Raw genomic sequence first — 26,019 nt, 5'->3', positions numbered from 1 at the left:
GGGGCCTTGGCATCTTCTTGATTGCTGGAGACTACATCCTGAAGCTCCTCCCCTTGGTGCACCTGCAGGGGATCCAGATGTGTTAAAGGGCCACCGATGTTAGAGCAAAGGCACGTACATAGTATACAGTGACACACAGAGCCAGACAGAAACATGCATATCGATATGCAGATAGATATATTGAGGCATGTATGGGACACATAAGGACACAGACATGGGGTGATAGGAGAGACATGTGGATCTATAAATACAGGAGGGACATGTAGGGACACAAGAAAGCATACCCCCAACATAAAGTGTTGTTACTTCCTGGGCCAAAGCTTAATAAAGGTGCAAGAAAGGAGGGTGCTGGGAGATCGCATCCCATCCTTAGCCAAACAGGGTAGAGTGGCCAGAGGTTGGCCACAGGCACCCATGTGCCTTACACCCTGACCTCTCTGAGTCTTTGGTTAAACTTGGCATCACTCTTGATCCCTAGACTTGCCCAGTGTTCCTCAGCTCTTTCCTCTACCCACGAGCATAGACTGTGGGGTCTTGTTACATCTAGGTCAGTCTGAGACTACAGACAAGGGCCAGAGGAGAACTCACTATCACAAAGGTCTCCCTGCAGCATCAGCGCTCTCCCCATTCCTCCCATCCACCACTAGCCCAACACCATCAAATCCACACTTAGCAGGTCTTGGCTTTCCTCGTGCAACAAATGTGGGCACCCCCATCTCTGTGGTTCTCGGATGGTCCCCACTCTAGCCTCACCTTGGCCTCAGAGCCCTCGACGTCATTGCTTTTGACGTCTTCCAAGTTGGTGTTGACGTTGACGGAAACTGAGGAGATCTTGGAAGAAGCATCCTAAGAGGGACGAGAGGTGGTGAGAAAGCTATCCCAGTTGCCATGTGACAACCAGGCCAGGCAGGCCTGGTATTGCCCCCTGGCTTTAGGCAAAGAGACACATGAGGACCTAGGCTGCAGGCCTGAGAGGAAGTTCTAACAGTGAATGGGACGTGCCGTGCTTCACCCTGGGACAGGAGGGGAAGGTGGAATCTCTAGAGCTTTCTCTGTCCTCCTAGGGGCTGACACAGAATCCCTGGGGTGCTGAAGGACAGAGTGGTGATGAGAAATGACAGGAGTCAGAAAATGGGACAAGGACAAAGGATGAGGGGACAGCTGGGGCCAGGGCTGGGAGCACAGCAGGGCTGGAAGCACAGCAGGGCTAGGCCAGAAGGGAGTTGCTGAGGGGACCCCACCTGTTTCTGGGACTTCTTGGCTTTCTTCATTCGCTTTAACTTCATCTCCTGCTTTTTGATTCGTTTCTTCTTCTGGGTGATGAGGCGGTCAACATCTACACCGCACTAGAGACACAAGTCAGAGGCAGAGGCTGGCTGGTACTCTGGGCAGATGAGGAGTTTCAGACCCTCCCGCACACGCTCCAAGCCGGGGGATCCCGGCCTCACCTTCTCTTTCAGAGAGTCGCTGTAGAGCTCAGCATTGGCGAAGTACAGCGTGGCTGAGGAACGGAAGACTTTCACACCCGGGACCTCCTTGGCCTGGAGATGTAGTGGGGTTAGGGTGACTGAGCTTTCCCTGCTGTATCCTCTTTACGTGGCTTTCCTCTCTCAGAGAGCCTGCTACACAGCCTCTGCCCCAGCCTGTGGCTGATGCCCTCCTGGGAGCCTGGGCCGTAAGCCTGGCTGCATCTTTCCTGCTCCCCGTGTTACGAAAGTCCTGTCTTTCCTGACTTCCCGTCTTTCACCAAGTTTGGTGGTTTGGCTCAGACGCATCCATGGTTGTGTTCCCACCCCTGCCCTACGCTGCTTTCTGCAGGCAGACAGGGGAACCTGTCTATGTCCACTCACACCTTCCCCAGCTCTTGTCCATTCCCAGCCTCAGCCCAGAGCTTTACTGGACATTTGGGCCTGTAGCACACAGGCCACCTCCCTGCCACACGCAGTTGGGCTGCTCCCTCATGTCTTCTCCCACACCTAGATACCGCTACTCTTTACTCTGTTCATTGCCCTGCAGCCAACCTTCAAGGCTCTGGGCCCCGGTGAAAGCTTATTTTATTCTAGAGCCTCACACAACTGTTGTTCCCACAAAAAGCACGAGGCTTTTTAGAATGTAAACTGGCAACTGGGAACCTGGCATTCCCACTGAGCAGACCAAGAAAGCTCCCCTACACCCTGTGCCCCCTCCCTGCTCCTCCTGTCTCTTGATCCAGGGTAGGGTTTGTGCTTCTGGCTCTAAGACGGATCCCATTCACTTAGGGCATGAGTGGGGTCACAGACTCAGACTCTTCACTTCAAATTCCAAGATCCAAAGACAAAGTACTTCTAGTCTCATATATTCTCTCTCCACTCTTGGAGAAGACAGACAGAGAGAGAGAGAGAGAGAGTGTGTGTGTGTGTGTGTGTGTGGGTGTGGACCTTGCATATGGAGGTCAGTAGGTGACACCGAGTGTCGTCCTCCATGGCTCCTCCTGCTTTTGAGACAGGGTCTCTTACTGAACCTAGAGCTAACCAATGGGCTACACTAGCTGCCCAGAGGCCCCCAGGGATCTTCTTGCCACTACCACTGAGCACCAGGGTTATAGACATGCGTGCTGCCATGCCTGACATTTTATTTGGGTGCTGAGGACCCAAACTCAGGTCTTCATGTTTGTTCAGCAAACAGTTGATCCACTGAGCCATTTTCCCTGTCCCGCTCCCAGTGTTCCTGTCCATGTGGAAGGGAACTAAAAAGGACCCATTTGTCTTGTCTGCCCCACCCCACCCCCATTTAGCCCCTGCCACTCACCCCAGAGTATTCTGCCACGTCTCTATAAATATCCGTATCTGGCACCTGCCCCAGGACGGAGTAATGGGGCCTGAGGATAGAGGAAGGGAAAAAAAAAAAGGCAAAACAAAGAAAAGACCATGAGAGGACAATGAGGGCTCCTGGGATGTCCCCCAGAGAGGCAAGGAAAGCTGTGCTTGTGAAGAGCTGGGGTGACACTTAGTCCCTCACCAGGCTGGAATTAGGGGGTACCAAAAATGGTTGACTCACAGCTGCATTCGGACGACCACGAGCAGCAAGGAGAAGACTATGGAAACTGCCAGGCCAATGTCCAGGTTCAGCAGGATTGTGGCCACAAAGGTCACCAGCCAGATTAGCTGATAAGAAAAGGGCAGGGGTCAAAGGGCCCACTGGTACTAAAGGACCCAAGCCCAGTCCTAGGCTCCCAAGCTTCTCACCAGGTCCACTCTGTTTGCCTTCCAAAGAGAGCAGATGTCTGAGAACTGCTTCATCATGCCCTTTAGGTTCACAATAATGACAGCAGCCAGGACGGCCTGGGGCAGGAGGAGGAATGTCATCAGGGTTGCTGAGAGGTTCCTAAAGACTGACAGCCTCCACCATCCAGACATGACCCACCCAGACTGGCCAAGCACTTGGGCAGAGCCCAGCCTCCAACCAACTACCACCACACCAACCTTATCCCCTTGGAGCTGATTAGAAAGTTCTAACCTTTGACCTCTAGTTCCCGATGTTCTCCCCCAAGAACTTAACCTTGTATCTCCGAGCCCCTTACAATGGGACTAGACTGACTAATCTGGGGCTGGCCTAGCTAAGGCCATGAAGCCCGGCTGGGAGGGGTAGAGGCTCACCTTGGGCAGGTCTCGGAAGAGTTCCCCAAGTTTGACGATAATAAGAAGGATAAAAAGGGAAGATACAGCTCCAGCAACCTGCAGGGTAGGTATAAGCAGAAGGTAAAGGCACGCCCGGGGTGGGAGCACCCTGGCAGAACAGCATGCATGTCTAGATGGATATATACCCACATACGCATGCTTATACCCGAGGCCTACCTGTGTGTTGCCTCCCGTGCTCTCCTGTACCAAGCTCCGAGACATGGAGCAGCTCACGGGGAAGCACTGGAAGAAGCCTCCAATGAGGTTACTGAGGCCAAGGGCTACCAGCTCCTGTGGGGCGGGCGAGTTGTGTAAGAAGACTTGCTAGGGATGCTTATACTGACACACCCCCAACCCCCACTCTCAGTCAGCGGCCTCCAATATTTGGCCCAGCATCCTGTTCTACGCGAGTCACTTACAAGTCCAGCCTTACCCTTAGTCTACCCCACTCCTATCATCTGGGCCCACCTACCTGTGGCATGTACAAGACCCCTACAAAGACCCACAGCACAGACCTGGTTACTGTCCACACGGTAGCCATGCCTCAGGGCAAAGATCTTCCCCAGTGAGATGGCAATGGCGAAGCCCACCACAGCAATGGCAAAGGCATTTCCCACAAGCGTTGCAAACAGCTCTGTCTTGGGTGCCACCGGGGGTATGAGCCTGGGAGGAACACCTGGGAGGTCAGAGGATGGCCCAACTCTAGCTATCCCACCTCCCTGACAGGACCAGAGCTTACCCTGTGGTGATGTTGCCCACCACATCGACCTTGAATCTGTCATTCAGCTTCACACCATAGGAAATACCAGTGGCCCCAATGAGCTGTGGGGATGGGGCAGAGTTAGGGGAGGAAGGTACTGGCGGTATAATGGAAGAGGGTGAACCATCTGGGGATCCACGGGGGTGGGGTGGGGTGGACACAGAATCTTTTTCTGAGGAATGGGAAGGTGTAAATAGGGTGAGAGAGAAACATTACCACTTAAGGAAGGGGATATATGGTCAGGCGTGGTAAAAAGCCAAGAGAGAGCTTTTTCCTGCAAGCTCCTCCACACCCTTGCAGTGGCCCTCACCTTGAGGTGGTATACTGGCCAGGTCTACCCTCACTCGCCCTCTCCCCTGTCCACCATCCCCTGGCATCCGAACCGTGAGTAGTTCCCCAGGGATGGGCAGGGGCAGACGCCGATGCAGCTTCTCATTAAGTAGCTTCACCAGTACCAAGGCCACTCCTGCCACAATCGCCGTGACCACGGTGCCGGGCACAGTCTCAGGGAGCTGGGCACAGACCTCCAGCACTGTCTAAGGAGAAGTGGTACTGTTAAAGCCAGAGTTCAAGGTCACAGGGCACAGCCTGCCTACCCACCCTTGCCCCCACCCTCACTCACATAGATAACGGACAGTGGCCCAGAGTGACTGCTGAGTTTGATGCCAAACACATACTTGAGCTGAGAGACGAGGACTTGCACAGATGCAGCCGTGGTATAGCTGCGGACCAGAGGCTCTGACAGGTAGGTGACAACGAAGCCGAAGTGTACCAGGCCCAGCCCCACCTGTTGGGTGGCCGGGGAAAGTCAGGGGAGGTGGAAGTCACAGGCACAGCCAAGGGCATGTGGGGGATCAGAGAGGGTCACAGTGTAAGTCAGATGCTAGGATGGCTGTTTCGTACCTGGAAGAGGCCGACCAGGAAGCTGAGTGTGTAGGCCACCTGCACGCGTGCATCATCAGCTGTGGCATTCAAGCCTTGCACGAAGGCCTTATCTGCTGTCAGAGATTCTGTCACACTGCCCACCATCACAGACATTACAGCAAAGGTCCCTTCAGGGGGAGGACAGGGGAAGTCTGGATCGTGGGCAGGCTGGGCAGGTCTTTAAGAACTTCCCAGCCCCAAGGACTAGATCATTCACCCTGAAGCCAGGGCTTTGAGATATTCAGCACCTAAGAAGCCCTACAGTTTCCTAGTGCTGCTTGGGGCGATTCATAGGCCACTTCCTTCTTCTCTAACCTGTCCTGCCCTGCCCTCTATGAAAGGGTTGCCTGACTCCACTTACCCACAGAGATGTGTCTGGAGGTACCAAACAGGAAGTAGATGAAGACGGGGTAGAAAGAACTGTACAGACCAAACATAGGAGGCAATCCCGCCAGAAGGGCATAGGCCAAGCCTGCAGATAAAACAGTAGCAATGCAGACTTGAAGAACAGGGTATCAAAAAGATAGAGACTCCAAGCCCTGGGCTCAGGGGGTCATAGCTCCAAGAGCAGAGGTCTTGGCTTCTGGTTTGACACTTCACAGACCACAGAACTTGCAACCCTGAGGTTGGAGGTAGCTCACCCTGAGGAAGCTGCATGATGGCCACACTCAGGCCAGATAACAGATCACCCAGGAGCCATTCACGCACAGGATACCGGGGTAACCAGCCCAGGACTGGAACGTGCTGGAGCAGAAGAGAATGGGCCCGAGCACGGGAGCATCTAGGACGGAGAAAAGTCTGTTACAGGGTGGACTGTCTGGGCCTTGAAAGAACCCCCAGAACCTCTCCCCTCATCATTACCGGAACCAAGTTCGCCACTGGTGGGTCTTCGCCGCTGGGCCCCAATGCCCCAGATCTTCTAGCTGCTCCTGGTTCAGCAATGGCCTTTCCACATGGTAGTCTCTCCTCTGCAGCTCCATTTCTTGGGCTGCAGACAGGAGTGCCTGCGTCTGATGTGTCCCTTGGTCTAGAGAGGTGAGACCACAGATATACAATAGAACTTCTACTTGGGACCACAGAGCCACATACCTGAGTTTTCTGGGCTCAAAGATCAAGGGTAGAGCTAACTCTGCTGGTCTCTGAGGGCCCCGTGCTCACACCCTGACAGAGGCAGTATCTGAACTTTGGCTGCTGGAAGACTCTTTCTGGGCCAAAGTCTCTCCGGAAGGGAGAGATGGATGAGCATGCCCACACATCCAGCTCAGGTGTGGCTGCCCAGCCCCGAGTACCACTTCAAGTCCAAGTCCAGGTCTGGGTCCAGGTCCAAACTGACTGCGCTTCCTAGCCCCTACCTCTCAGGCCCTTGGCTTCCTTCCCTGAATCAATTCCTGTCCAGTCCCCTTTCCAGCTTTTCCACCAGGAGCCCAACCTTGTTGGCTGAGAGCGAGTTGACAGATAAGAACTAGCAAACCAGAGGTCTGTAAGCAATACTGCCCTCCAGTTTCAGGACAGGGTCCAGCAAGACTCCAGGGTCGAAGCTCTCACCTCCAGGGAGTTTTGACAGGCTCCCACTCGAAGTAGAGAGACTTCACCTGGGAACAGGAGCTTTTGGAAGCCAATCCAACCTGGAGGGAACTCTGCCCTGAAAGCTTTCACCAGCCAGGCAAGTTCTGACCGGGGGTGTGGGAATCTCTCATCGGGAGGCACTTCTCTGGAGAGGCACTTCTCTCGGAAGTGGGAGACTTTACCAGAGAATAGGATCTGAGGGGGTCTCTCAGAAGAAACTCTGATCTGGGGGGGGGGTGCCTCCATATGGAATGCAGCTCTCTATAAATATATTTCAGGGGAAACAAATTTGGAGTGGGCAGGGGGGAGGGGCTAGCCTGTGGGAAAGATATCACCTGTGAGTTCTGATCTAGGAGAGGCTATAACCAGGGGAGAGAATCCCACCAGAGGGGTAGGAACTCACCTGGGAAGACTCTCTAACCTGGGTATCCAATGGAGGAGGGAGCAGTGCAGACGCAAGGAAGATCTTCAGAGATTCTCTGCACCGCGGGCTCCAGGAGATCTCAGCGGCCCCTCTCCCCTCCTTCAAGATCTCTCAAGTCTTCTTAAAGGGCTCCCTCCCCTTACCAGGCGGCACGCGCCTTGGAGGGCGGAGCCTTGATGCTTGGCACCTCCCTTTGGGAGGGCACAAGGGCCGGCAGCGACAAATGTGAACAGTACCCTGCCGACTCAGGCCGCGGCTGGTCCACCGCCTGGCTAGAGCCTGTCTTGCAGCGGTTTCTCTCCCAGTCCCAACGCGCCCAGCTGGCACACCTCCCGTGCCAGGACTCCTCGGTAAGCAGCAACTTCCCTGCAGCGCCCTTATTAGCACTCCAGGGACGTTCAGTACAACCCTCAAGAGCTGGGGTCGCGCCAGAGCCCGCCCCCATCCCTCGCTGTTGATGGATAACCTCCTTCGGAAAATCGGCAAGGCGGTAAACTAAGGCTCCGCAGACGGGAAATGCCTGTCGGGGACTTGGAGGTTCCCTTCCTGAATTGACCCAGGCCGGGAGTCACAGAACTACTAGCGCTTCGCGGGCACGCGGAATTTGGGCAGCGCCCTGCAACTCACCGGACCCATCGGGAAGTCCCATGGCCCTCAGAGGGTAACTCGTGTACCGCTTTTCAAACAGCTCCCCCAGGAGGCCACTACCGGCTAGAAGGTGGCGCCAGGCCCAGAACTTGGCCGGCCGCAAGCTCCACCGCTAGGATGTGCAAGATCAGACCAATCAGAATTCTGGGGGTGGAATCCAAGTCATACTCTCTGGGCGGGGCGAGCCCGGAGAATAAAATTTTAACCCTTTCCTTCCCGTCGGCCTAGCTTCTGTCCCTGCCTGCGATTCTTGTTAACCTGCTGGGAGCTGGAGCATTCTGCTGAGACTGGAGGACTGGAACGAAGGCCCAGCGCTACGCTTGGCCAATGTTATGCCTCTGTGCCCTTAAGTGGCTGGACCTAATTGTATGCTTTGTAGAAGGTCCCCACTTTATGCAGAGGAGACATTCTTGACCGATCTGGATGCCTAGGTGTGCAACCAGGGGCCCCAGCCTCAACTGTGGGAGATCTAGGCCTGTAGGGTCTCTCAGGGACCACCAAGCTGTGAGTATCACCCTCAGATTTTTCCTTCTGAGACCTGGCACAGTGGTCCTCAAGACCAGCCCCACCCCACCTCCATTTCTTTTTTTCCAGACAAGTTTTCTCTGTTTAGCCTTGGCTGTCCTGGAACTCTCTGTAGACCAGACTTGTCTACAGAGATCCACCTGCCTCTGCCTAGTGAGTGCTGGGATTAAAGAAGAGATCAAAGGTATTTGTCACCATGGGTGGCTTCTTAAGCCCCCCCCCCCCCTTTCACTTTCACACCTGGCTGCCTAGACTGGAAATGGAGCACTCAGGATCCTTTCCAGGTCTGGAAGCTCTGGCCTGATCCAAGTGAGAAAAGACCAGTAAGGGCCAGAGTGTGGGTGGGTAAGCAGGAACTGAAGTGGGAACGCCTAGGTTTGGGGTGACTAATGGGCAGGGCCACAAATGTCAGCCTCTGGATATTAAGGAAACCCTCATATGACTGCCTAGACCAGGAAAGTGGCTTCTCTTGGCGCAGCTCCTGCGCTCCAACTTCAGGCTCCAGTCACAAGGTGAGAGGCCATATTTCAGAAAGAAATGGGAACCTGGTCCAAATCTCCCATGAAATGGGCTAAAAATAACTGGCTATTTTGGAGGGAGGAGAGCTCAGAGTCCTACAAAGGTCATCCTGGGTGAGTATTCTCAACAGCTGAGACAGAAAGAGGAACAAGTGTTTTCTATAGAAGTTTATTCCCAAAACAGAGCGCGGCTTCACGGAACAATTTACACAGACAGGAAAGAGGGCCACTGTTGGAAGGGGACCCCAGAGACGGGCATCTACAGAACCTAGGACATAGCAAGGACACTCTCCCAACCGACAGGCCTCTCAGCCCTTCAAGGGCAGGGGTCAGTCTGGGTAAAGAGAGCTGGGGACCTGGCTGGTGGGATTTGGCACAGGCAGTGAAGTGGGATTTTTTTGAATCTCAGAAACTGCCTCCCAAGAGTAAACACAGGGTAGGGGTGGGTGGCGGCTGCACAGAACCCCGGTCCTGAGCCACTTTCGGGGCAAGCTGTTAGAAGACTCAGCTGACCTTTGACCTGGGAAAAGTTGGGATTAGAAGCCTACCTCAAGATGGCCAGGTCCAGGGGCATCGCAGGTGGGTCTTTTAGGCCCCTCCCCCACTTTTTCTACCTTTCACTTGTAAACAAAGAGGGGGAAACATTCTGAACTATAAAACAAAGTGTGTAAGTTCAATGGTTGAAGCTGTAAACAATAAATAAAACCCAACCATGTTAAAAAAATAATCTTGATCTGTAAACAAAGTAACAAAAATGTAAAGTCCCCAGCACTGGACATCAGACAACTAACAAGAGAGTTTTGTGAGCAGGATCCTAACAGTTACCTGTCCCTTTATAAGGGACCAACAGAAGGTGGGGCAGCCACTGCTGCAGCCTGGTGCCAGGGAGGATCCTGTAAGCAGTGAGAGGCGGTGGCACCTACCTACATTCTGGGTCTTGGGTTCCCTTGTTTCTGCTCCCTTTGCTCACTGCCCCCCTCATCCCTCAAGGGGACAGTGTAATGAACCAATGGCACCACAGACAAGTGAAGGAGGGACAAAGGAGTTTCCCCTCCACCCACCCCCCTAGGAATGTCTGATTAGAGGCCCAAGTCCCTCCCTAAGGGAGAAAGGGAAGCCTTGATCTGTAAACATGACTTCTGCTGCTCCACCAGCACCTGCAGCATCAGTCCTAGGTCTTAAGGCAGTAAGCGGCAGGGACTCCATGTAATACATATCCACACCCACAGGGAGGAGTGGAGCACGTGAGCCCTCAGGAGGAGGATGGAGGAACCCCTGTTTCCAAGACCAATCCCCCCCCCCAACAGGAGTTTGGCCTAGGGGCATCGGAGAAAATGCAAAGATCAAATTTGCACCCTGGGCCCCAACAACAACGTTCAGATCAATGTGGGGAAGAGAAGGGGAAAGAGCAGGTGGGGCCTGACTCATTCACTCTGCTGTAAGATGAAATGAAAGAGCAGACGCTTAGCTAAGCGCCCAGTGGAGTGTCTCTCTCCCATCCCCTTCCCCCTCCTAGCCCAGTCTCGAGACCCCTGGGAGACAGAAAAGCTGAAAAATAACATAAGCATATCTCTCTGGTTACAAAGGTACAAAAATGTATAAAAGTCCTCCCTCAGCCCCCACCCCTGCACCTGTCACACACATGCTCACAGACGCACACAGGAGGGACCTTCCTTCTGCACTGAACTGAGGGGAGGGCTTGAAGAAGGCTGCCTTGCGATCAGTCCTGAAGGCTCTTCAGTCAGCCCAAATCCTCTGCAACCCCTGGTGGCTCCTCATTCGCTGGTCAGCCCCTCAGGAGTGACCCTCGCTTCTGGGAACTCTGTGGAGTTGAATGTAGAAGTGGAAAGCCATGGTTCAGAGGAGGGACCTTGCCTCTCAGCCCTCAGCACCTTCATGCCTACCCCAGGACTCTGAGCCCTCCCTCCACACACCCATCAGGACCCTAGACTCATTAGCAAGGCTACTTGGCTGCCTCAGTCTCTCAGTGCTCAGCAGGACACTGTCTATGTTCAGATACTAAATTCAGCATCCAGTAAGGCAGATAATGTGACAAATCTCCACATCTCAAGGAGTTCATTTCTCTAAACTCCCTCAACAGAGGAGATGAGTGTACAGCTTGTACTGTGCCAAGGTCATGGCAGAGGAGAGACAGAACTCAAACTCAAACTCTTGTGATTCTAAGGCCTGAATCCTTCCTCAGTTGCCTGGCACTCAAACCCCAAGGCTTGACAGACTGTAGGGGACTGTCTCCTAATTACCTTTCAGCAGCCCTCAGGACCTCCAGGCTCCCAAGGCCCTGCCCCTCCCTCCTTTATGGCCTCTCTCAACGCTGGGGTCTTTGCTCGATCCTCTGGGTCCCCTTGCCCCATCCCCAGAGACCCATTTTCCTTACAGCTGTCTCTCATCCTGAAGAGAGCCCAGAACTTGTCCTGGCAGTTTCAGAGAGAGAGAGAGAGAGAGAGAGAGAGAGAGAGAGAAGAAGAAGAAGAAGAAGAAGGAGGAGGAGAGGAAGAGGAAGAAGAGGAAGAGGAAGAAGAGGAAGAAGAAGAAGAAGAAGAAGAAGAAGAAGAAGAAGAAGAAGAAGAAGAAGAAGAAGAAGAAGAAGAAGAAGAAGAAGAAGAAGAAGAAGAAGAAGAAGAAAGGAGGAGAGAGCTCCTATTGGCTAATAAGACCTGGCAACTCCCTAGCTGGGTCCTGCTTACTGAGAGTCCCACAACTCTTCCCTCCCCTCCCCTACTTTCCTTCTCAGATTCCTGTGTCTCCAGCTGGGTATCTCTGATATCTTCAATCCCACAGATGTCCTACACACCCTGAGATGTACTGTGCTTAACCCCACAGCGCTCACAGGTGGGTGCAGTCTCATGCTGATGGAACGCAGCAATGAGTGAAGGATTCACTCTTGATATGGCACAATGTGCTGCTATTCCATATGACCTCTTAGGTAGGGCCTTCTGAACAGAGATGCTCACATTACCCCATGCAAATGCCAGGTTATTCTGTACTTTGATGCCTTGACTCCTGCCTTCAAAGGTACTTTTCCGGGATGTATAGCACTGAGAGGCTGGCTCTAACCATACAGCCAGAAAGTTCCAGCTACTCCCATTTGCATTTTCTAATGCAGTTGATCCTGTCAGAGTCCTGGCTTGCTGCGATGGTTTGCTTGGCCCAGGGAAAGGCACTATTAGGAGGTGTGGCCCTGCTGGAGTAGGTGTGTACCACTATGCTGGATCTGGGACTTGTTTTGTCCCAGGCTGACCTTGAACTCAGAGATCTCCTGGGATTAAAGGCATGCACTACCTTGCCTGGGTCTAAGCTTTTCAAGGCCACTATGCCTCAGGATCTCCATGCCAAGATCCAGGTCAGAAACTTGTGTCTCCCAGCCTCAAGATCTGGATCACAGGTGAGTCTTCCAATTCTAGATTTGGTCACTCCAGATATAGTCAAGTTGAAACCAGGAGTAGCCATTACACTTGCTCAGCCCGGGGTGGCCCTAATCTATGGGGCAACTCTCACTGCTGAGCCTGGGGTAGCCCCAGTCTACAGGCCAATTCTCGCTGCACTCTGTGGTGGAACTCAGAGCTGGGTACATGAAGGAACTACCCTAAATTGACCAGCATGTGAACAGGGGGCTGGGCCCTGCTTACTCTGAATCAGGTGACAACTCCGAGATGCTGTGAGACGTGGCGGAACGAGGTGTGGAAGGCCCAAGTGCAGAGGCTGTGGCGGTGGTGTGAGGGCCTGAGGGAGTGCTTGAGGACTGCACAGAGGAGAGGGCTGAGGAGTTGAAAGAGGCAAGGATAGAAGAGAGAATGTCCAGTTGCTCTGTGGAGGGACCATGGCTAGGGCCGCTGGCTGGGTCCTCCCTGGCTCTGAGAAGCTGTGGGGCTGGTCCAAGGGCCTCCCGTGAAGGGTGCCGACTAGGCACCTGGTCCAGCCCCTCCCGAGAGTTCGAGATCCTAGATAAAGAGTCCAGGGGCCGAGATGGCAAGAGGGGGTCCCTTGAGAGTTGCCGCTGTGGAGACAGGGGCAGAGGTGGGTGCTGTGGGTCAAGGTCCCGGTTGCGGCGGGGTGGGGGCAGTGTGCTCAACCATTCTCGGGGTGCCCCTAAGTCCAGTGCATCTCGTGACCCAAAGCGGCCAGCCATGGTGCCAGGGTAGTCCCGAGGTGGCTGCCTTCTTGGTAATGTGCTGCCCCTATCTCTGGCTTCCAGGCGGGCTGGTGCAGTATCCAGGCGTTCCTGGGAGCCTGGGCGGCTCAGGGGATGCAGAACAGGTGCAGGAACTGGGACCTCTTCTAGTCTCTCCTTGCTCAGCTGTCGCCTTAAGAGCAAGTCCAGCTGTTCTCGCGAAGAGTAGCGGCTGGCAGGCTGCGAAAGACTACCTGTACCCCCACCTGCATAGATGCGACCATAGGAGGCAGCCGGCACGGCACGGTGGCCCAAGGTAGCTGCACGGCACCACGACAGCTCAGGAGTGCCTCGACTCTGAGGCACCAGTGGGTACTGCAACCTGTTCTTCAGGATGCCTGTGGAAGGAGCAGAATTGGGAACCGGGTGTGTATCAAAGAGCAGGCGGGAATCTAGCTAAGGAAGTGGCAGCCCCTGGGATCCTGTATCGGAGCTGAGGTCAGAGGCAGTGCCAGAGGTCCCAGACAGGCAGCGGAACCAGAGTCCGAGTGGGAAATGATGATTCTATGGGTCAAGCTAGGGCAGTTGCTATGATGCGGGGTCAGGGCAGACTCCTAAGTCAGAAGAGGAATAACCCCAAGTCCTGGAAATACAGACCTGGGTCAAAAGGGTAGGAATTCCCGGGTTGGGGCAGGAGCAGTCACCAGGGTTCCCATGATGCAAGACCAAGGGAGGAAATCTTTTGTGCTGATATAAAGCCAACCTCTGTGGTTCCCCAAGACAGCGTAAGAGACAGAAACCTTGTAGATCAGAGCAGGAGCCCAAAGGCTCAACAGCTTCTGTGGCTTTGCAAAGTGAGTGGGAATAGAAGAGAGGAAGGCGGCTTCTTCTTGTTTTGTTTTGTTTTGTTTTGAGACAGGGTTTCTCTGTGTAGCCCTGGCTGTCCTGGAACTCACTCTGTAGACCAGGCTGTCCTGGAACTCAGAAATCCGCCTGCCTCTGCCTCCCAAGTGCTGGGATTAAAGGCGTGCGCCACCACCGCCTGGCTGGAAGGCGACTGCTAAGGACCTAAGGGTACAAGCCAGGATATGGGGCGGGCAGGAGCTGCACAGACCAGGCTGGGGACCATGAAGCAGGGTTGAGCAAGATGATCTTCCTGTTTGGGATCAGGAAGCTAAACTCCCGTAGGTCTGGACCTAAGCAGGCTTCAGGGCTCCTACAGTGAGGCCAAAGGGTCAAGGCTCATACCTTTCCTCTGCCGCTGGGCCCTGCCCAGGGAGGTTTCATCTCCACTGGTCAAGGCCAGTTCAGGCTGGTTGTTGTTGGCTGCATCTTTGTTGCTGTCTAGTCCAAGGCGCCTTTCAGAGCCCCATGCCTGCAGAGCACATGGTGCTGCCTCACACTCTCCCAGGGCTGGCCAGTAGGACAGGAGGTCATTGCCGTCCACATCTGTGAAGCCAGAGCAGGTTACCGAGGCCCCTGGCTTGGCTCCAGAGTTTCCTAACACTTGTAATTCTGACTCTTTCTCCCCTGAGCCTAAGAACCCTTCAAGCCCTGGCTATCTCCATGGAGAGACTGGAGGGGGGGAGCTCAGCAAGTAAGAGCACCAGGTCTGTCAACATACACCTGAGTCCCAGAACCACATGGTAGGAAGAGAACCAACTCCCACAGGTAGTGGGAGTACTATAGCACATAGACATCTACACACACACACACACACACACACACACACACAAACGCTCACGAATGCACAGAAGAAAAAATTTTTTCAAAAGCCATAGGAACAGGAAGATGTCCCTTCTCAGATGCATGGAGCCATTGCAGGAAGGCTTACTGAGAGCTGCTATCCTTCGCTAGAGGGGTTTAGATGAGATGGAAGTTCTATGACTGAGCTAAGGGAGACCAATATAACCCAGACTCACAGAGAAACTGAAGGGACAAGTTACTCTGTAACGTCTCTGGCTTCATTACCATGGCCCAGGTTGCTCCTGGGTTCCCAAGCACTCCTAGAAATCTGGATAGGAATGGGGCTCAGGAACCCTGAGATGGTAAGGTCCCTACATCATATCTAAGTGAGACGCCGCGGAAGTCCTTCAATCACCCGTGGAATCAGCCAGCTCCTATCACCTTTGGGGTGGGCAAGGAGCCTCTCACTCTGGGCTGCCCTGCGGAGTGGACGTTGGAAACGCCCTCGAGTCCGGCCATTGTCCTCGCTCTCTGAAGATGGGATGGATAAACTTCTCTCTTCCTCCAACGACAGGTCGCTATCAGAGTCAGAGTCTGCACCTGGAGTGGGACGGTCAGCAGGAAGGTGAAATGGCAGGGGACACAAGGGATAAGAAAAGGTCCTGAGCTGAGGGTCTGGAGGTGGGCGAGCAAGACAGCAAGGGGCTAGGTCAGGTGTGAGTTTGGACCACCAGGGGTGAGTAGGTGCTTTCTGAGGCAGCAACCTGACAGGAGCTTGTCCCACCCAGTTAGCCACTGCCCGCATTGTGGGACAGAAGAAAACAGATCGTGAAGACCCCCTCTAGCCCCTCCTCCCCGGCCCAGGGCTCCAACTCCACCAGCGTCTCGATGGAACATAGCCACATCCAGGTCCGTGGGGCCGGCGTGAGCCTGGAGGCTTCGCTCAGTGTGCTCAGCAGTCGAGCCGTGTCGAACCAGAACATTGTCCCTGGGGATGAAGAATCTCCCATCAGAGAAGCGTGTGACAATGCGTGTGACAATGTGCTTCTGAAGCTTGGGAATGTGGAAGAGCCTTTGAGTGCATGGCCTGCTGCATGTAGAGTGGCTGAGGGAGCCGCTGAGTATTTCACAGAGGGCATCAGGGCAAAGCAGCAGTCGGGGATCCAGGTAACTCTCCTCCCTTGGATCTGCTAAGGTCAACTCCAGGTGAAGTAGTACCAGACTAAGCCATATATGGCTGCTTACCTGAGGTAGCTGCGGCCCCGCTGGCTGTCCTGGTCCTGGGCCCTGCCAGAGCGGGCACTGCTCACTGAAGAGACGGTAGAGGCACCGAGAGTGATGCGGATAAGGCCACTCTCCTCAAAGAGAGCCGTGTTGTTGTAGGCCCCGGACCCCTGGGAGAGGTGGGTGGGACAAGGGTGTGAGCTAGTACTGAAGAGCCTCAGATCCAGGCTCCCCATCCCGGCCTTGAGCCCTAGCGGTCTCTCACCGGCCCGGGGGCTGGCCTTGTTTCCTCAGGAGCTGCCTTCTTGCCTAGACAGGCTGGTGTCCAAGCAGCCCGAGCGTCTGCATTCAGGACACAGAAGAGCAGCAGTACAGCCAGGCCCTGTGGGTCAGTCAGTAAGAGTCAGTAAAGGTCACCGGGAGATCAGAAAAGACAGAAGCTCAGAATACAGTCAACAGGGCACCAATTGGGGGCGGGGCCAATAAGAGGCTCTATGGGTCAGCACAGAGGGGGGTATCAGCTGTCACAGGGTAGTGTGAGTCACTGAGGAATGAAGGGAGTAGGGATCAGAAAGAAAGTCAAGGAAAGTCTCAGGACTAATAATGAGAAGGGCATATGGTGGGAGGGGCTGGAGTCAATGACAGTGTGGTCAGCAAGGGGTCACAAGTCACAGTGGTGGCGAAGGTCAACCCAGGATCAGTACCCAGCCTGATGTCAGTGACTAGCTGGGTGTCAGCTCTAGGCCTGGGGTCAGCAACTAGGGTCAGCCTTCACATAGAGGTCTAGGGTTCACATATCATAGTCATTCAAGCAAAGTGAGCTCCAGGCCTGGTGGCAATGCCATGCCTAGGGCTAGAGGCCAGGATGCTGAAGCCCCATCAGGGTCTGGGATGGGAGAAGGGCACCAGAGGTACCTGGAGGCCACAGAGTCCAGCATGGAGGTAGTGGAAGGCCAGTATGCTGTGGTTGACTGCCAGAAGGCCAAAGAGCCAGGAGGCACTGACCAGCAGAAGGAGCAGAAAGGAGCTGCGAAGGGTCCTGCTGTAAGGACACGGGGGGGACACAGGAGGTACACCAGGGTCAAGCAGGGCTTACGTAGGGGACACAGGAGGACACACAGGGATGGAGGAAACACACCTCACACAGGAACACGGAAGTCTAGGAGGGACACTAAGGAAGATGGGCAGTCAAAGACCCAGGAGTATGTTCAGGAAGCCGTGAGAAACCATGGGAAAGCCAGTGGAGTACGGCAGCCATGAGAGAAACAAGATAGGCAGACACATACACGGTGGGGTGACATGAGTCATTCAGGCCACAGGCGATTCCAGGAGACCCAGGGGACTGAGGGCAAGAGTGAAGGCACGTGGGGCTAAAAGATGGCAAAAGTACCAGAGAGGAACCATAGGCTACGGCAGGCATGACTTCCCTCCATGCAGAATTTGGAGTCCAACCTGCACCAGGTATGCTTGGGGCCCAGACCCCCACCCAGGAGGAGTCTGCCATCCTGAGGACCCCTGCTTCCCTCCACTGGGCAACTCACAGCACAGAGGTCTTCTTGGCCTCCCTCTGTCCTGTGGAGCAGGATGTGCGGGCAGCGAGGAGAAACATGGTCCCGTTCATCTACCCCCACGGTTGAGTGGAGAGGAGAGAAAGAGACAGAGAGAGACAGAGAGAGAGACAGAGACCGTAAGGAGCAGAAAGAGACCAAGGCTACACACCCAACCATAAAGAGAAAACGAGAGGGGAGAGAGTGAATCAGAAGCAAAAAGATACAGAACAGCTGGGGGAAAAATCACACAGAAGAGTCAGAGATGGAAAAGAAGAGAGTTGGGCAGGATTGCGAGAGACTCAGAAAGAAATGGGGGTAGAACAGGAAAAGCAGACAAGGCTTGGGCCCGGTTCACCTCCCACCTCCATGTCAGCTGAGTGGGAGCTCATCCTGTGACCTGACATGATGCGGCATCACCTAGATGCCTGTGCACTACCACCTGGCCTCCCTCCTGAGACTAAAGCACACAGGTAGCATCAATAGCCAGACACTTACCACAATAACGAGGACGATAGGGCCAGCAAAACTCCAGATAAGAGGTTCATGGATGGAGATCCAGCAGAAGTCAGGGTTCCCATAGCCCTCTGGGTCCAGCCCAACAGCAAGACCTGTGAAAAGAGAAGAAGTAAGACCAAAGTGGTATATTCTAAATTCTGATCCCCTAGAATGGGAAGGACATGGGGTAAGGGCAATCAGGATCCTCCCTGAGTGGGAAGCACGGGAAGGGGTGCGGGGAGGGGCTGAGGAATCATGACAAGGTTTGGAGATAATCTGGGGTCAGAGCGGATGACAGGCCTGAGTGGGTAAGACCTCACCCAACAACACAGCAGGGACGCCCCAGCCCAGGGCATGATAGAAGCGCATAGCACCACGATCCACATTTCGAGGCTCAACCTGCATTCGGTAGAGGTGCAGGCCCTGCACCAGGAGCCATGCAAAGGTGCTGAGGAAGAAGTAATGCAGGAGGATGGCGACAGCGGTGCACAGCAGCTGAAGGCAGGGCCAGGAGACCAGTGTCAGAATCCCTCCTACCCACCACATCCTTGACACCACCCCAGACCTCTTCTTCCCACTTAATTCCCTAACAACAGCATCTAATCCCAGCCAGCATCCTGCCCCAAACCGGGACCTGGACTTAAAGTATCCCTGATCTTAGATCCGGAACTTGGACCCCAGGCTTTCCAGAAAAAGGCGGAGTCACAGAGACAGGGTTCCCTGGCCCCACCCCTGTACCTGGTTGTGGGTCCTGTGGATTCCCAGCAGGAAGAGGAGCTCTGCCACTCCCAGGGCAGCTGCCACATTGGCATGGATCCCACGCACATTGGACTTGAGGCTGCGCAGACTCAGCAGGACAGCGGCAGTCAGTACTAGCGCCGTTACAGACACTGCCACGACCACGTGAGTGAACACTGCCAGCAGCTCTAGGTCTCCCTCTAGCCGCTGTGAAGTTAAGAATGGTTACTGGGATGCTGGGTAGAGCTACCCTGCCCCGCTGAATTCCCGCTTCTTTGGGTCACCCGACTACAACTCTACCTCCCGGGGAGAGGCATCCATAAGGACTCCAAAAGTGCCCGTGCGGCTACAGCGACACCGTGCATGGGATCCATTCCTGTGCACCAGCTCGCAGTCCCTAGCAGTCCACATACCATGCTGGTCTGTCCTGTATCCAGAGGAGAGTTGGGTCCACCTTTCTGCCCAGGACGTGTCCCATTGCAGGCAGGGATTTGTGAGATGGTGGGGGAGGGAGAGGGTGTCTGGAGTTGGGGAACAGCATCCCACATGGGCCTAATTGCACAGTGGCATAGATAGGGACAGGCTGGGACACATGCCAGAGGTTAAGAGGGACAAAAGGTTTCCAGAGTGGGGTTCTCACGGGCCAGGTGGGTCCCACTGCACACAGATTGCCTTGCTCCGATTCGCCGTCTGTAGTAGGCGGAACTCAAGGTTGATTGGGGACACCAGGACACCCCTGAGGAAGTTGCGACCATGGAAAACAGCCACGCTGACCACCGGAGAGTTCATGACAGGGTTCTGAGGGAGCCTGAGAAGACACCCATCTGGTCTTGGATCCTGCAGTCCAAAGACCGACTGCCCACTCTCCCTGCCTTCACCACGTGCCATGGCTGACCAGGGTCTGGGATACCCGCACAGTACAGGTTGTTTCTAAGAACACCAACCAGCGTCTCCTGGGCTCCCAGGGGCTTCAGACTCACTGCCTAGACTGAACTCTGAGGACTGAAGACTGAATAGCTCCAGACTGGTCTGTACCTGTCAAACTTTCCCTTCTCCCATCTGCTTCTGGACTCCCCACCCCCTCCCACCCCTGCCCTTCTCCCAACCAACCTGCCTTTGCCTTTCTCTATCAGTCAGTTGGCCTATCTATACCTGGATCATGTACCCTTTCTCGTGTGTGTGTGTGTGTGTGTGTGTGTGTGTGTGTGTGTGTGTGTGTGTGTGTGTGAGACGGTCCCCATGTTTGTCACCCTGGACTGCCTCTACTCTTTATAACCAAAGAAAATTCACATGGAACCTAGGTCGGATAAGCTCCTGGAGGTGTGCAGAGGATTGTCTCTGTTTACCTGTGGACCCGCTCATCTGTCCACTGAAGAAAGGAATACTGGGTAGGGTAGAAGCTCACAAAAGAGTTGAGGGGACTAGGAGCTGCTTCTATGCCTGGTACCTGGCACCCCGGCGCTCAGCTTGGAACTGGGCGGGGAGAAGCCCTCCCAAGGCTCGGTACACCAGTAGAATGACTATGGAAATCCCAGGCTCAGACTCAGGCTCCAGAGGTGCAGGTGGGGAGACCACACTTGAGGCTGTGGCGTTTTCTGCGTTGCTGCTGGTGGGCAGAACTGCCAAAGGAAAGGAAGGAACTGTAGTGACTTCTTAACAAGTACCCACGGACCTAGTGCTGAACCCAACCCAGCATCAAGCAGAGAGATCTCTTCCACATAAACCCAACAACTGGGGAGCGGAGGATACAGGAGCCATGAAAGGAACAGAGAAAAGGGATTGACGCTTGTAAGGCAAAGAATACGGAGGTGGCCTGGGGAAGGTCTCACACAGGAACCATGAGGTGGAGGGAGTCTAGCAAGGAAAGAGTTGGTAAGAGGGTGACGTGGTATCAGGCTCCTTAGGAGATAAGGAGACAGGCCCTGGCCCAGCAGTCACCAAAGGGGCTCCTACCTTCAGATGGCGATGGCTGTGAGGCCTGGGAAGGCAACAGCACGTGTGTATGAGGATCCCAGGCATCCTGGCCCCGGAAAAGGTTGCTGTGGTAACGGGGGTAACGCCGGGCTCCCTGAGTTGAACTAGGATGCTCCATACGGTCAATGCTGAGCACTGCCCAAGAAAAAGAGGGGCGAGCCCTGTCAAGGGCCTACTTCCTATGCCAAGAGTTACATTCCTACCTACACCCATGCTAACACCCGGGCTTCACAAGCCGTATTTTGTTTGGTATGAGTTCAAGGCCCTGCAAAGCACCTGGGATTGGAGTAGGCGTGGCACAGCAGTAGTGTTAGCTCCAGAGCTCCTCCTGCCCTTTTACAGCCCCTCCCCTTCTCCTGTTCCATCTACCACTCACTGATATTGGGTGTGACTAGTCCAACAGGATTCAGATATGTCAGCTCCATATTCCTTGCAAGGGTGGCTGCATATTCCTCCAGATGCTGCACCAGTCCTGCACTACCCGGGGAGCCCCCAGGGGCCCGCTGCCCCAGGGCTGCCCACAAGTGTCCTGTCTCCGGAGCCAGCAGTGCAGAACCAGCCCATAGAAGATTCTAGAAGGGTGGAGAAAGAGTTGGATTCTTCCAGGTGGTAAGGATGTACAAAGGGTTAGGGCAGGTATGAGGGAGTCTATCTAGGCATTGGTGGGGTTCCAAGAGGCCAGGGGGCAGGACTGGACTCTTTCTTCCCTTTTCCAGAGGTGGGGATGGGTAATAAGATGGGAGCCCAGGACTAGGAGGCTAGGGAGAAGGAGCCGTGGAGCAGGGGGTCAGGGCCACGGAACAGGGGACACAGAGCACACCCTACCTCATTGAAGTGGGCATCTTGTGTGGCTGTCAGCCCGAAGCCCTGCTGATGGCTCTCAAAAGCTAGCAAGTAGGCCAGCAAGCGGGCAGTGACTCGGACATCTTGGCTAAAGTAGTGGTCAGTCTGGCCAGTCACCTCCCGCAGCCTCTGAGCCAGCTTCTTGGCCTCCACAGTATCCAGTGCTGTCTTGTTCAGTTCTAGGCCATCCAACTGCCAGGACAAGGATGGCAGTGGTTGCTCTGTGGTCCTGTAGGCCTTTCTCAAAAGCCTTACAGGGAGAAAGGCTTGGACAGATGAAAGGACAACTAGGAAATTATTGCCCAAGAGGTCAACGGCTGGGGTATGTATTAGGCCCATTACAGGCCTGAAGGTCTTGGGTGTAGGGCACTATCTGGGCAGGGTCTCACCAGCAGACTAAGCTCTCGGAAGGCAGGGGAGGTACAGTTGAAGAGATCAGGCTCCAACCAACCCTGGTCCTCATCGCACAGCCGCACCGCAGCACCTGGGGGCAGGCAATTCCTGATTAGGCCTGGAGCCTGAATACGATTGCTGATAGGTGGCCACAGCACCCTCTTCTATCCCATAGGGAGTCTTGAGGTAGGGGCCAGAGTGATAAGCATCTATGGCTAGGTGCTTAGATGCTGCAGCCTGAGCCAGGTGGATCCCAATAGCTTGTTGGTCAATTCTCCGGAGAAATCTGTGAGCCATTCTCACTACTAACCACGTAAAGAAAAGTATGAGGATGAATGTGCTGTAGACACAAACACACACACCCCACACAGTATCATATATTCACTCACTCTTTCAAACATAAGGGCTTGGATAAGCTTACATGTCAACAATACTCATCACCTACACACACACACACACAGCTCTCTTACATACACATACACACACAGCTCTCTTGCATACACATACACACACTGCTCTCTTGCATACACACACACACTGCTCTCTTGCATACACACACACACTGCTCTCTTGCACACACACACACACACACACACACACACACACACACACACACACACACACTGCTCTCTTGCATACTCCCAAGCACACTGACATAGACAAGATCTTCCAGGAGTACCATCTGACCCAAGTGAGGTGGAGGTAGGGTTCTCATTCAAGTTTTAATTTATAAATTGGGGTCAATGAAGACTTTACCGTCATTGCCTTCCCTTGTCTATGGGGCTGGGATAGAAGTTGAATAAGTTGTGTCCACCAGCAAAATAGAACCTAACTTAAATTCAGGTCCCCAGCCCCTCAAGACAGACTCACAGACACATGCACAGGCACAGGACACACGTGTGAGCATGCACACACAGAGATTCTCTGTCCAGCCACTGCAGAGATCTCAAGCAGCAGGGAAGATTCTGGGAGGCCCTCAGGCAGCAAGGAGAAGCTGGCAGGTGACTCTGACCAATAGGGAGAGCCCTACAAGGACCCCAGGAAGTAGGGAAAAGTTTGCAAGGGTGTAGGAAGCAGAAAAGAAAATCTGAAGGGTCCTAGATGATGGGGAGGGATCCTTTAGGACCTCGGACTTCAGAGAAATTCTCTAGGGTCCTCAAGTCACAGGAAGGGGTCTCCAGGAGACTAGGAGTAGGTTTAGAAAGCTCAGGCAGCAGGGAGGGGTCTGCGAGGACCTTAAGCAGCAGGAGGGGGGATCTGCAAAAGCTCTGGCAGTGGGAGGGGGCAGCGCACCTGAGCAAACACGTACCCCTTACCTGTACCCCGCAATCCTGCCCAGAAGCCAAGAGAAACAGATGGAGGCTTAATGACAGTGTAGGAAAGGAACCGGAGCCACTAAGAAGTATATGGGACCCACGCAAATGTCCCCCCACTCCCAGCTCTTCACTTGGTAAAAGAGGAGACTGCAAGAATCAGAAGAGACCTGTCCCACCCTCAGCAAGAATGCTGCACACCACATACTCACCCAAGGCCCCCCGGGGACAGGGTACTGTGGCCAAAACACCAAACTTAGTCTGGGGCCACCACACACCAGATCTCAGGGACTTGGGGCAGGCATCGTAGAGCACTAGGGAGAAAGGGAGTATTGAGTCTGGTGGCCAGGTGCCAAGGCAAGGAGCACCACACCCATTGTTCCTCTGCCACTTCCATGCAGAGCCCTAGGGTCTACCACTCCCCTTCTGGCTTCTGAAGCGATGGCCCGTTAGAGTCTACAAGTCAGCCAAGTATGCCAGCTGACTGTAGGGCTCCCTGGGTATAACTGGTCTCCCTCAGGAAGAGCTTCCTGGAGCCTCCACCTCCAGGAGCCAAGAGCGCCACAGACCACAGACTCTTCGCTAGAACCAATCCTCTCCATGAGGAGGGGGATTGAACTCACTTACCTCGGCAACCACTGGCTGTCACTTCCGCAAAGGGGCTGTCACAGCTGTTACACTGGCGGCCAAGGGCTCCTGGGCGGCAGGGGCACTGCCCGCTGTGGGGTGCACATGAGCGGGAGGTGGAGCCCACAGGGTAGCAGTCACATGGGAGGCATGAGTCACTGCCCCTCGGTCGATAGTGGAACTCCTGTTTAGGGATGGGTCAGGGGCCTGAGGTCAGAGGTCAGGCTTAAGGGAAGGGTCTTAGGTGAAAGCTTGGGGAATGAGTAGAAAAATCAAGGGCAAAAGTTTAAAAAAAGAAAATTAAAAAGAGCTCAAAGGCTAAAAAGACTTGCCTCAGATGGGTTTAGAGGTGAAGGATGAGAGGTGGTAACTAGATTGTAGGAGACAGATTAAGAGGTTAGGGCCCAAGTCAGGTGGCAGAGATCATAGTGTCCAAAGGAAAGTTAAAAGGTCAAGGGTCAGAGTCTAGGCCAACCTTGCAGTGGCACTGGCCATTCGTCTTGTTGCAGTTGGGGTCAAAGCCCTTGTGAACATCACAGTTGCAGGGACCACAGGTCGGGCTTCCCCACCATCCCCGAGGGCACTGCTGGTCCACTCTGGGAATGAGATGAGGTAGAGTGCATCCATGAGACTTCTGTGGCCCTGCTTGCTCCTGTAGGGCCTTTTCATCACCCGAGTCCTGAGCCTCTCACCTGTGCTCACAGTGCTGACCAAAATAGCCACTCACACAGTCACAAGTATAGCCATGGGGGGCCCCTTGGAGGTGCCGGCATGATCCCTGGTTTTGACAAGGGTTCAGGAGGCAGGCATCCACACAGCCTGGGCCATAGTAACCTGCAGGTTGGGTCAGGAAGCTCAGAACACTGGTCAAGGACCATGGGAAGAGGTGGGGTCCTAACCCTCTCGTTTCTTACCTGATCCAGGCCCCCTAGTCCCTGAGCCTTCTCCACGGCCCCAGGTTCCTTCCCCAACTCTCTCAACACCCACCTGGCCGACAGGTACAGGAAAAGGTCTGCCAGAGGTCTTTGCAATCAGCGTGGGGAGGACAAGGCCCAGATGCACAGGGGTTGGTCACAGTACAGCCAGGCTCCACATTCACTCTGTGGCTGGGAGGTAGCAGGGCTGAGGACCCAAAGGGTGTGAAGCCAATCCACACCCCCTATAGGCACAGACAGCAGAGGGTGAGATACACGTCAAGGCAGTCCTATGGAACCAGACACCCAGTCGGATGGTCCCTGACATGAAGGCTCTATTCCTTCTACAAGCCCACCCTCTAAATATCCCCCATCGACCCCACACAAGGATCCCTACTGTGCTGTTTCTAACATAGATTCCAGATGACCCTTGATTTTTCTAAACTAGACTCTTGCTTCCCCCAGAGGAAGGTGTGATTTGTCTCTGGTCTCTCTGTGTCACCTGGCCCCACTCCCATGCCAACATGTACTTGAATGCTATTTCTCAGGTCCCCAGTGACCCCATACCATGTTCTCATGACAGTCCTCACCTGAATACAGCCAACCAGACCCTGATGCCCCTCCTCCTTACTGCTGGGGGGCAGGCCTCCCACGTGGAGCTGTTTTACTTTCAGGCCCTGCAGCTCACCCCCCATGGCCATGGTGTCCTAGAAGAAGGGGACAGTCAACACCGAAGGAGAAGCACCTGGTAAACCCCAGGCATAGCCCAGAGTCAGAACGGCTTGCTTCTAGCCCTGTGTGACCATGCTTTGTCCCCTCTATCAGAAGAATGGTTTGGGAATGAGTTGCCCCTAGGTTTGGAGAACTTGCTGCAGCATGGGAAATATATATACATACACACACACATACACATACGTATATATATGCTCAGACAGGCCCCTCCCTTTTGTACCCAGAGATTAGGGAAGATACTAGAAGGGGCTTTCAGGAGTCAGGCAAAGCCAAAGTCCTAGCTACTGAGGTACCCTAAGATCAAGCCAGAAATCTAGGTAGCCTACCCAACAAAAGCAGGGATGCCTATCAGACCAATAGGGCTGGTGGGGTGGGATCAA

The 26,019-nt window shown here is 54.3% G+C and overlaps 2 protein-coding genes across 10 annotated transcripts in view; both read right to left on the bottom strand.

Annotated features, from left to right (window-relative positions):
* Window positions 1-8,101, bottom strand: part of Slc26a6 (solute carrier family 26, member 6) — a gene marked incomplete in the record, with an annotated part of 59,007 nt that extends 50,906 nt beyond the window's left edge. Inside the window, 18 exon segments of the mRNA NM_134420.4 lie at window positions 3-62; window positions 754-846; window positions 1,242-1,346; window positions 1,449-1,541; window positions 2,788-2,857; window positions 3,037-3,143; window positions 3,225-3,320; window positions 3,636-3,713; window positions 3,834-3,947; window positions 4,172-4,319; window positions 4,396-4,478; window positions 4,800-4,952; window positions 5,039-5,203; window positions 5,320-5,468; window positions 5,702-5,812; window positions 5,982-6,121; window positions 6,202-6,367; window positions 7,310-8,101. Coding sequence (NP_599252.2) covers window positions 3-62; window positions 754-846; window positions 1,242-1,346; window positions 1,449-1,541; window positions 2,788-2,857; window positions 3,037-3,143; window positions 3,225-3,320; window positions 3,636-3,713; window positions 3,834-3,947; window positions 4,172-4,319; window positions 4,396-4,478; window positions 4,800-4,952; window positions 5,039-5,203; window positions 5,320-5,468; window positions 5,702-5,812; window positions 5,982-6,121; window positions 6,202-6,320 — 1,884 coding nt within the window.
* Window positions 8,102-9,174: 1,073 nt separating this feature from the next.
* Window positions 9,175-26,019, bottom strand: part of Celsr3 (cadherin, EGF LAG seven-pass G-type receptor 3) — a 26,947-nt gene continuing 10,102 nt past the window's right edge. For 2 of the 9 annotated variants that reach the window (XM_006511623.2, NM_080437.3), the window contains exons 11-35: window positions 25,498-25,614; window positions 24,981-25,152; window positions 24,686-24,827; window positions 24,469-24,589; window positions 23,994-24,177; window positions 23,579-23,680; window positions 22,050-22,144; window positions 21,643-21,852; window positions 21,194-21,389; window positions 20,797-20,952; window positions 20,291-20,462; window positions 19,484-19,651; window positions 19,144-19,270; window positions 18,844-19,050; window positions 18,426-18,600; window positions 18,106-18,218; window positions 17,602-17,681; window positions 16,976-17,099; window positions 16,326-16,442; window positions 16,082-16,230; window positions 15,715-15,824; window positions 15,278-15,436; window positions 14,399-14,599; window positions 12,669-13,548; window positions 9,175-10,843 (exon numbers count right to left, since the gene is read on the bottom strand). In XM_006511623.2, coding sequence (XP_006511686.1) covers window positions 10,816-10,843; window positions 12,669-13,548; window positions 14,399-14,599; window positions 15,278-15,436; window positions 15,715-15,824; window positions 16,082-16,230; window positions 16,326-16,442; window positions 16,976-17,099; window positions 17,602-17,681; window positions 18,106-18,218; window positions 18,426-18,600; window positions 18,844-19,050; window positions 19,144-19,270; window positions 19,484-19,651; window positions 20,291-20,462; window positions 20,797-20,952; window positions 21,194-21,389; window positions 21,643-21,852; window positions 22,050-22,144; window positions 23,579-23,680; window positions 23,994-24,177; window positions 24,469-24,589; window positions 24,686-24,827; window positions 24,981-25,152; window positions 25,498-25,614 — 4,305 coding nt within the window. In that variant the 3' untranslated portion in view covers window positions 9,175-10,815. Of the gene's footprint in view, window positions 10,844-12,668; window positions 13,549-14,398; window positions 14,600-15,251; window positions 15,437-15,714; window positions 15,825-16,081; window positions 16,231-16,325; window positions 16,443-16,975; window positions 17,232-17,601; window positions 17,682-18,105; window positions 18,219-18,425; window positions 18,601-18,843; window positions 19,051-19,143; window positions 19,271-19,483; window positions 19,652-20,290; window positions 20,463-20,796; window positions 20,953-21,193; window positions 21,390-21,642; window positions 21,853-22,049; window positions 22,145-23,362; window positions 23,385-23,578; window positions 23,681-23,993; window positions 24,178-24,325; window positions 24,364-24,468; window positions 24,590-24,685; window positions 24,828-24,980; window positions 25,153-25,497; window positions 25,615-26,019 lie in introns of those variants that run through there. The other 7 variants (XR_001778786.2, NM_001359572.1, NM_001359573.1 and 4 more) reach the window with 7 other exon arrangements.

This window comes from Mus musculus, chromosome 9 (genome assembly GCF_000001635.26).
Source record: "Mus musculus strain C57BL/6J chromosome 9, GRCm38.p6 C57BL/6J".
Lineage (NCBI taxonomy): Eukaryota > Metazoa > Chordata > Mammalia > Rodentia > Muridae > Mus > Mus musculus.
Note: the sequence above shows the minus strand (reverse complement) of the source record. Positions and strands in the feature narration are given on the sequence as shown.